The sequence below is a fragment of the Staurois parvus genome, unplaced genomic scaffold (assembly GCF_062004578.1).
Source record: "Staurois parvus isolate SC_StPar_1 unplaced genomic scaffold, SC_StPar_1.0 ptg002078l, whole genome shotgun sequence".
Taxonomy (NCBI): domain Eukaryota; kingdom Metazoa; phylum Chordata; class Amphibia; order Anura; family Ranidae; genus Staurois; species Staurois parvus.
The window spans coordinates 17,501-26,623 of NW_028319874.1; the positions used below are offsets into that span (position 1 = coordinate 17,501).

The following is a 9,123-nucleotide window of genomic DNA, read 5'->3' on the forward strand; positions in this document are numbered from 1 at the left end:
TGAATGCGGGGTCCGGGGAGAGCGGATATAGTGAATGCGGGGTCCGGGGAGAGCGGATATAGTGAATGCGGGGTCCGGGGAGAGCGGATATAGTGAATGCGGGGTCCGGGGAGAGCGGATATAGTGAATGCGGGGTCCGGGGAGAGCGGATATAGTGAATGCGGGGTCTGGGGAGAGCAGATATAGTGAATGCGGTTTCTGGGGAGAGCGGATATAGGGAATGCGGGGTCCGGGGAGAGCAGATATAGTGAATGCGGGGTCCGGGGAGAGCAGATATAGTGAATGCGGTTTCTGGGGAGAGCGGATATAGGGAATGCGGGGTCCGGGGAGAGCAGATATAGTGAATGCAGGGTCCGGGGAGAGCAGATATAGTGAATGCGGGGTCCGGGGAGAGCGGATATAGTGAATGCGGTTTCTGGGGAGAGCGGATATAGTGAATGCGGGGTCCGGGGAGAGCGGATATAGTGAATGCGGGGTCTGGGGAGAGCGGATATAGTGAATGCGGGGTCCGGGGAGACCGGATATAGTGAATGCAGGGTCCGGGGAGAGCAGATATAGTGAATGCGGGGTCCGGGGAGAGCGGATATAGTGAATGCGGTTTCTGGGGAGAGCGGATATAGTGAATGCGGGGTCTGGGGTTTAGTAACACTTTAAAGCGGAGCTCCACCTAAAAGTGGAAGTTCCGCTTTAAGGACTGGTCCCCGCTCCCCGTTAAAGATTGGCACCTTTGGGAAGCGGGTACCCGAATTTGACAGCTACCCACTTCCGCTATGATTGCCTCGATGATCAGAAGCAGAAGTTGTTCCCCCCCCCCCCTCCCCATAGTCTTCTGGGACACATGACAGGTCCCAGAAGACTACGGGACCATTCACAAAGCGCAGTGCTGCTTACGAATGCACAGTGAGTACCCAGCAGTGAAGCTGCAAGCTGTCACAGCCGGGTGCCCAAACTGAAGATTCCAGCGCTGGGAGCACAGGGCGGCCAGTGAAATGAGCTGCAGGGTGGGGTGGGGGGGGGGGCACAGCGAGATCGAGGGATAGGTGAGTAGCTGTTTTTTTTTAAGTCAGCAATTACAGTTTTCTTCCAGAGATTAGGGTCCTCTTCAGGGGCGGACTGACAACTCATGGGGCCCCCGGGCAATAGGGGATCATGGGGCCCCTGTGTCCTTGCCCAAACTCAAAAAAGCCTATGAAAAAGGTACCAGGGGCATCTCATGGGGCCCCCTACTGACCCCAGGCCCTCGGGCAGTGCCTGAGTTTCCAAATGGTCAGTCCGCCCCTGGTCCTCTTTAGCAATCTTTCTGATGAAAGATCATGCCAGTTCACCATGAGCAAATAGAGGATACCTTTGAAAATTGATTGGCCAGGAAGGAAACCCCAAATTTCCCTGGATCAGGGAGTGGCGGCTAGGGTCAGGGGGGTACCTGCATACATGAACAGTCCCTAATCCAACCATAACTAGCCAAGCTGGCCAAACATTTTCTAGTGTCATTAGCCTCCTTATAGTTTCCCTTCTGTTTTGTTGAAGATTGATGTCCGATGAGCGAGCCTATAATCTTAGTAAATACAGGCTTCTGTACTGGACTAACAATTCCGAACTCTATAAATCCATTCTGTGACACTGATCTGCTGGCCTGATGACCCCCACCTATACCACAGGGCATGTAGTATTTTATATCTAGGGGGGGGGGGGGTCTCACAGTGCATAGCTGACAGCTATGAAATGGATGTGAGGGTATTGTGTGCGAGGAGAGGAGGGCAAGACTCTAATTAAGATGTATGTGATCACAGCTCTAGTATGAGTAATAAGACCCGTCATTATGGTAATGGGATATGGCATTGTCTCCATAGACCTCAGCCGATTGGCAGATGACACGATCATATTATTATTATTATACAGTATTTATAAAGCGCCAATAGTTCGCTCAGCGCTGTACATTACAAAGGGGGACAGAACATGTGACAGAACAATACCAATACAATGCAAAACATGAGGGGATCGAGGGCCCTGCTCTTTGGAGCTTACAATCTAGGAGGGAGGGGATGGTGTTACAGGAGGAGATAGCTGTGGGGGATGGAGTGGTAGGAAGAGTGGAGGAGGTCGGCAGGTTAGCAGGGGGTGGGGTAGGCTTCCCTGAAGAGATGGGTTTTCAGGGTGCGCTTAAAGGAGAGGAGAGTAGGTGATAATCTGATGGGTTGGGGCAGGGAGTTCCAGAGGATGGGTGACACCCTGGAGAAGTCCCGGAGGCGGGCATGGGAGGAGGAGACCAGGGAACTAGAGAGAAGGAGGTCTTGAGAGGAGCGGAGTGTGCGTGTTGGGTGGTACTTGGATATTAGGTCGGTGATGTAGTTCGGGGCAGTATGGTGGACGGCTTTGTACGTCAGTGTTAGGATTTTGAATTTAATCCGTTGCGCAATCGGAAGCCAGTGGAGGGATTGGCAGAGGGGGGTGGAGGACACTGAGTGGAGGTCAGTGGAGGGATTGGCAGAGGGGGGTGGAGGACACTGAGTGGAGGCCAGTGGAGGGATTGGCAGAGGGGGGTGGCGGAGACGGAGCGGTTGGAAAGGTGAATGAGTCTGGCAGCCGTATTCAGGATGGACTGAAGCGGGGATAGCCAGCGGCGAGGCAGGCCAGTGAGGAGGGAGTTGCAGTAGTCGAGTCGTGATATGATGAGGGAGTGGATGAGCTGTTTAGTGGTTTCTGGGGTTAGGAACGTGCGGATTTTGGCGATGTTGCGGAGGTGGAGGCGGCACGAGTTTGTTAAATTTTTGGACTTGGGGCTGGAAGGATAGGTTGGAGTCCAGAATGACACCAAGTACTCTGGCCTGTGGGGCGGGTTTGATATTGGCGTTGTTGGATGTGATGGAGAAGTCAATGGGGAGTGGGGTCCGGGCTGGGGGGAAGACAAGAAACTTGGTTTTGGAGAGGTTCAGTTTAAGGAAGTGGAGTGACATCCAGTCTGATATGTCGCTCAGTAGGTGTGTGATTCGGGCTGAGACCGAGGGGGTGAGGTGGGGGGTTGAGAGATAGATTTGTGTGTCGTCGGCATAGAGGTGGTAGTTGAAGCCGTGAGAGTGTATGAGTTGGCCAAGGGAGGAGGTGTAGATGGAGAAGAGAAGGGGCCCAAGGACAGAGCCTTGAGGGACCCCAACAGAGAGGGGGAGTGAGGGGGAGGTGGTAGCATTATAGGTAACGCTGAAAGAGCGCTGTGACAGGTAGGATGAGAGCCAGGAGAGAGCAGAATCTCTGAGGCCGAGGGAGTGTATTATAAATATTGATGAAAATAAGTGAAATGTATCGACTTATAAATACACATCGTCTTTTTTTAGAGAGTAGTTAGGAGACCTGCTAGAATATTTATTTATTTATTTATTTTTGCTTCACTTTCTTTCCACGAGAAGCAAACGAAAAGCTGAGTGAATTCCGACTCGTCCCTTACGAACCCTCGGAAATTCGATCTGTGGGTGGCCCTGCTGGCATCACTCCTTTAATTGAAAAATAAAATTCCTTCCTGACCAGCAATTTGCCCTCTTTGAAGCTCAGTAAGCTCTGACATGACTCTGTATTGCTAGCAGCACATGTAGCGAATGAGGAAAGTGAGGCTTCCCACCTGTTAGCTAGGTGTCTCATCACATAGCGAAAGCAAAAGAATGTTACATCACTTCCGCTTTTACCACCAAACATGTGGTCACTTTCACACCTGCAAATCATGAAGTGATCCCATTTTTATGTCTAACCCCATTATATCTCTGATTTGAAGGGATACTCCCTATAAATGAATTACTATGGTTATCAAATCAGAGCAATTAAAAACTTTTTTTTTTTTGGTGCAGGACTAGACCCCTATTTCCCCATATTCTGTAAGTTTTGTATTACATTGCAAAATGATCAGCCCAACCCATACTGATATTTCAGTTTTCAGTAGATGCTGAAGAGCTGACCATTTCCTCTATTTCTTGGGGACTTTATTGGTGAGATCTTATATAGTTACATAATTAGTCTGATTGGAAAAAGACAAAAGTTCTTCTAGTTCACCCAATAAAAGGGGAAAAAAATATACAATCCTCCATACACAATCCTATACCCACAGTTGATGCAGAGGAAGGCAAAAATCCCAGCAAAGTATGATTCAGTTGGCGCCTGCAGGGAAAAAAATTCCTTCCTGATCCCCCGAGAGGCAATCGGATATTCCCTGGATCAACTTTCCCTATAAATGTTATATCCAGTTCAAGGGCGGACTGACCATTTGGAAACTCAGGCACTGCCTGAGGCCCGGGTCAGTAGGGGGCCCCTGGTACCTTTTTCATAGGCTTTTTTGAGTTTGGGCAAGGACACAGGGGCCCCATGATCCCCTATTGCCCGGGGGCCCCATGAGTTGTCAGTCCGCCCCTGATCCAGTTATATTCTGTGTATCCAAGAAAGAATCCAGGACTTTCCTACAGCAATCCACTGAGCTGGCCACAACCAAGTCTTGAGGGAGTCTATTCCACATTCTCACAGCTCTCACTGTGAAGAAACCTTTCCGTGTTTGGAGATTACATTTCTTTGCCTCCAGACATAAAGAGCGCCCCCTTGTCCTCTGTGATGACCTCTACAATTTTGCCCATATTCAATATATTTCAATAAATATATATATATTTTGTTTTTGTTGTTTTTGTTTTTGTTGTACTGTGCCATGTATTGTCCCCCCTATTGTACAGCGCTGAGCAAACCCTTTGGCGCTATATAAACTCGATGTAATAATAATAATAATAATATATATATATATGTATTTACTGCATGTGGAAATGTGTCTTTATTACAAAATATATGAAAACTTTTTTTCAAAATATATATTTTTTAAATATATTCTTCAGATTTAAAAGTAATTTTAACATATATTTTTACATATATTTGTAAGTGCAATCCAAAAATGTAGATTTGTATTTTTAAAGACATGCAGTATATTTGAAATGCATTTGTTTTTTAAAAAGTCATATATTTTGTAATAAAAACCCATTTCAACATTCAGTATGTGTGTATATATATATATATATATATATAGAATATGGTCAAAATTGTAGCATTTCACATATATGTCAATATATTTGGGAAGAATATTTGTAAAATATATTTCAAATATGTTGCTTCCATATAGGAAGACTCACTATTTTGGCAAAAAATAAAAAAAATATATATTTATATACAATATATATATATATATATAGTGAAATATATTTTGAAATGTATTGACTATGGCCAAAATTGTAGCATTTCACATATTTGGGAAGAATATTTGTAAAATATATTTCAAATCTATTTTTCTTCCATGTGGGGAGACTATATTGTAGCCTAAATTGTAGCAAATGAAATATATGGCAATACATTTGGGTAGAATATTTTTAAAATATACTTTTCTTCCATGTGGGGGGGGGGTAATTACTGGAACTGATCCCCTGTATGGTTCTCTCTGCAGAAGCTGAAAGCCTGCTTCTTCTCTTTTCCCTCCTGCTGGCTTTAAGCTGCTGCTGAGAGTACACCCCCCCCCCCCCAACCTGCATGTTACTATTTTGTAGAAATAGGGCCAAAGCTTTCTATTACATGATGTACTGTGAGCAATTGCATTTGCAAAGTGCTTTGTCTATTTGTCTTTAGTAAATCACCCCCCACCCCCTTTTCTTTATAGTGACAGCACTGGTTTTGGAGACACACGTTATAAATGTTGTATTTTTGTTCAAGGATAACACCCACAAAATTGAATGAACACCTATTTTGGAGGGACCCGTCATATCTGTGACTTATAGTACATTTGACTGAATGAAGGAAAAAAAAAACAAGGAATGTTGAATGTGTTAATTTTGTATTTATTTAGAAAAAATATAATCTGTGTAACAAAAAAGTAACAAAAGTGCATTAAAAACATACATAGAAATGCTTGTTGCACGTAGCCCTGTCATTTTAACCCTTTGGCTACCAGTGGGGCTTTTGTTCTTCCTCAAGCTGAGGACCCCTCTCTGGAGCCAACTGGTTAAGCATGATCCAATGCATATCGCATACTAATTATACAACCCTTTGGGTTTACCAGGGTCTAAATTGTACCCCCTTATTTTCAATCCCCCTATGAGGACTAAATCGTCCACAGTATATTGCCTAGGATAATTCCATGCAACAAGTGGATGTGTATTAGTGACACTATTTACAAAACAGTGCAATAAATTACAATGTAGCTTTTGTTTTGTGTAGGTGTGTTTGTTTGTTTTTTAAGTCTCTGTTTTTCTCTTTCACCACGGCCTCCAGATGGTGCTAGTAAGCTGCGGTGGGCTGGGGGCAGGCCTTTGTGCAGGAGGCTGGCTGGGGGAGGGGCAGAAGTCTGATCTTCTGGGGCTGAGATGGAGGATGATTCTGGAACTGTTCTGCTTGGGGTTGGGAGACTTTGTGCAGTCCAGGCAGCAGAGTTCGGGACTTCTCTGCAGGTGGTCCAGGAGAAGGTTGCTGGTTTCTTCAGCAATGACGTTGGTTTTGGAGAGGATGCCACTAAGACGGTCTAGGCAAGCTCTGTACCCTTCTCTGTATTTTTCTGCTGAGTCTGAACAGAAAAAAAACATGGTTATAATGTGAGCCAACAGCCAAAGCTTGACCATACAACACTGCTTAGCTGGCTGCAAACTGCTCTACAGTTTCCTCTTTTTTACTACAGCCATAACACCCTACCAGCTTGGATAATTTGCCCTCATAGACTAAAAGCCCACAGTACTCTTATTAATACATCCATATGACGAAAAGTAGCTAACCCAAAGCTTGGTCATCATATGTATTAAGGTAGTGGTTGATGCTTGGCCACCATAGATAATAAGGTAGTGATTTGATTATGGGCCACCATATATAATAAGGTAGTGATTTGATTATGGGCCACCATATATAATAAGGTAGTGGTTTGGTTATAGGCCACCATGTATAATAAGGTAGTGATTTGATTATTGGCCACCATATATAATAAGGTAGTGATTTGATTATTAGCCACCATTTATAATAAGGTGGTGGTATAATGCTTGGCCATTATATATAATAAGGTAGCAGTTTGATGCTTGGCCACCATATATAATAAAGTAGTGATTTGACTATTGGCCACCATATATAATAAGGTAGTGTCTGATTATTGGCCACCATATATAATAAGGTAGTGGTTTAGTTATTGGCTACCATATATAATAATGTAATGATTTGACTATTGGCCACCATATATAATAAGATGGTGGTTTAATGCTTGGCCATCATGTATAATAAGGTAGCAGTTTGATGCTTTGCCACCATATATAATAAAGTAGTGGTGTTATACTTGGCCACAATATCTAATAAGGTAGTGGTCTGATGCTTGGGCACCATATATAATAAGGTAGTGGTTTGATGCTTGGTCGCCATATATAATAGGGTAGTGGTTTGACACTTGGCCACCATATATAATAGGTCAGTGGTATTGATGCTTGGCCACCATATATAATAAGGTAGTGGTTTGATGCTTGGCCAGCATATATAATAAGGTAGTGGTTTGATGCTTGGCCACCATATATAATAGAGAACTGGTTTGACACTTGGCCATCATATATAATAGGGTAGTGGTCTGATGCTTGGCCACCATATATAATAGGCTAGTGGATTAATGCTTGTCCACCATATGTAATAAAGTACTGGTTTGATGCTTGGTCACCAAATACAATAAATTAGTGGTTTATTGTTCTACATCAGCAATAAACCCACAGGTCAAATTACTGTCCAAATTACATGAGCAATTACTAGCAAAATGCTACAAACATTTTGGTTTGGAAGGATTGGCATGCCCCCATTTTGTCTGAAGAATGCAAATTATTACCACTATTATTATTATTATATACTTTTTACTACTAATATTGTTATCATTATTACTGCTATTACTATTATTGTTATCCAGTATTAAGCCTTGATGTGTTAACACTTACTTTGTGCTTGGACTGGAGGGATGTCCTTTAGGAAACGAACGGTCATCTCCAAAATATCAGCTTTTTCTAGCTTGGAATATCTGGAATTCTGTAAATAAAAAAAAAAAATAAGATTGTGGTTAAGAAACAAATTTAGTAATAAGACACATTTTTAAAAAACAACCTTTTTAGCCAAAATGATAGACACTCCATAAAAAAAAACAAATGTCCGGTTTTAATTGGTTATTTAAAGTTTTCTGGCTTCAAATGAATTTTGTATATCATGCACAATTTTTTTTTTTGCTCGCAAGGGACACCACATATTGTATCTAGTATAATAAACATTATATATATATATATATATATATATATATATATTATAGGCAGTTACAGAATGTAATACTCCTTTATACCTTCTTAGCAAAATATATAATATTGACATTTATAATGAAATTAATATTTGAATAGACTGTGATGTATAAGTATATATTTGGTTTTGATTGTTTTTTTTGGGGGGGGGGTTGTTTTTTTCTGTTTTGTTTTTTGTTTTATGCAACATCATACATAAAAATAAAATCATGTATACTACATGTATCTAATACTATGAAGATGATATTTATAAAACAAAACACTTACATCTTTTCCAATAAGTGGCAGGATCAGTGTTTTCAGCTGGTTGAGGCTTTCATTAATTCTAGCCCTCCTTCGCTTTTCCATCAGAGGTTTGAGGGTCTGGAAATAAAATGTCATATTTGGTTACAATCATGCTGCAAGGCTCAGGATAGACTCTTCAAAAAACAAAATCATCAAATATGTGAGATGGTCCAGCCTGCTGATTGCACTCACCTTCCTCAGCTCGCTGGATTCTTTGCTTTTCTTGCCAGACTTGGGTTGGTAGCTGTGGGCAGTAGATTCGGGGATGATCATGCTGGGTGCCATGGCTCAGAGACAGGCTATGCTCTCTCAGTGCTGGGACGAGGTAGTATGAGGGCTGCTGCTTCTCTGCTTCTATTTATGCAGCACCTCTGAGCTGGCCCCGCCCACTACTAACAATTTTAGGATTGACAATGGCCCCTCTGGGGAGAACACCCCCCCCCCCCCCCCCCCATATGAATTTATTACAGCCATCTGTTCAAGACAGGTAACTGACTTTGCCACTTGTATGCAAAAATAAATAAATAAAATAAAAAGA

General features: G+C 42.8%; 1 protein-coding gene across 1 annotated transcript; it reads right to left on the reverse strand.

Moving 5' to 3' along the window:
- Nucleotides 1-5,822: 5,822 nt before the first annotated feature.
- HES2 (hes family bHLH transcription factor 2) lies at nt 5,823-8,908 on the reverse strand. The gene is made up of 4 exons (XM_089664863.1): nt 8,778-8,908; nt 8,568-8,663; nt 7,953-8,040; nt 5,823-6,565 (listed from the first exon to the last, which is right to left on the reverse strand). The coding sequence occupies exons 1-4, from the start codon at nt 8,868-8,870 to the stop codon at nt 6,261-6,263; spliced, it is 582 nt and encodes a 193-aa protein (XP_089520989.1). The 5' UTR covers nt 8,871-8,908; the 3' UTR covers nt 5,823-6,260.
- Between the last annotated feature and the right edge of the window lie 215 nt (nt 8,909-9,123).

Excerpts from the sequence above, each read along its gene's own strand:
- HES2 (XM_089664863.1), bottom strand. The coding sequence starts at position 8,870 with ATGGCACCCAGCATGATCATCCCCGAATCTACTGCCCACAGCTACCAA. Across the intron at positions 8,664-8,777 it reads AATCCAGCGAGCTGAGGAAG|ACCCTCAAACCTCTGATGGA; the intron begins GTGAGTGCAATC and ends TTTTATTTCCAG. Across the intron at positions 6,566-7,952 it reads CCCTCCAGTCCAAGCACAAA|ACTCAGCAGAAAAATACAGA; the intron begins GTAAGTGTTAAC and ends TTTTCTGTTCAG.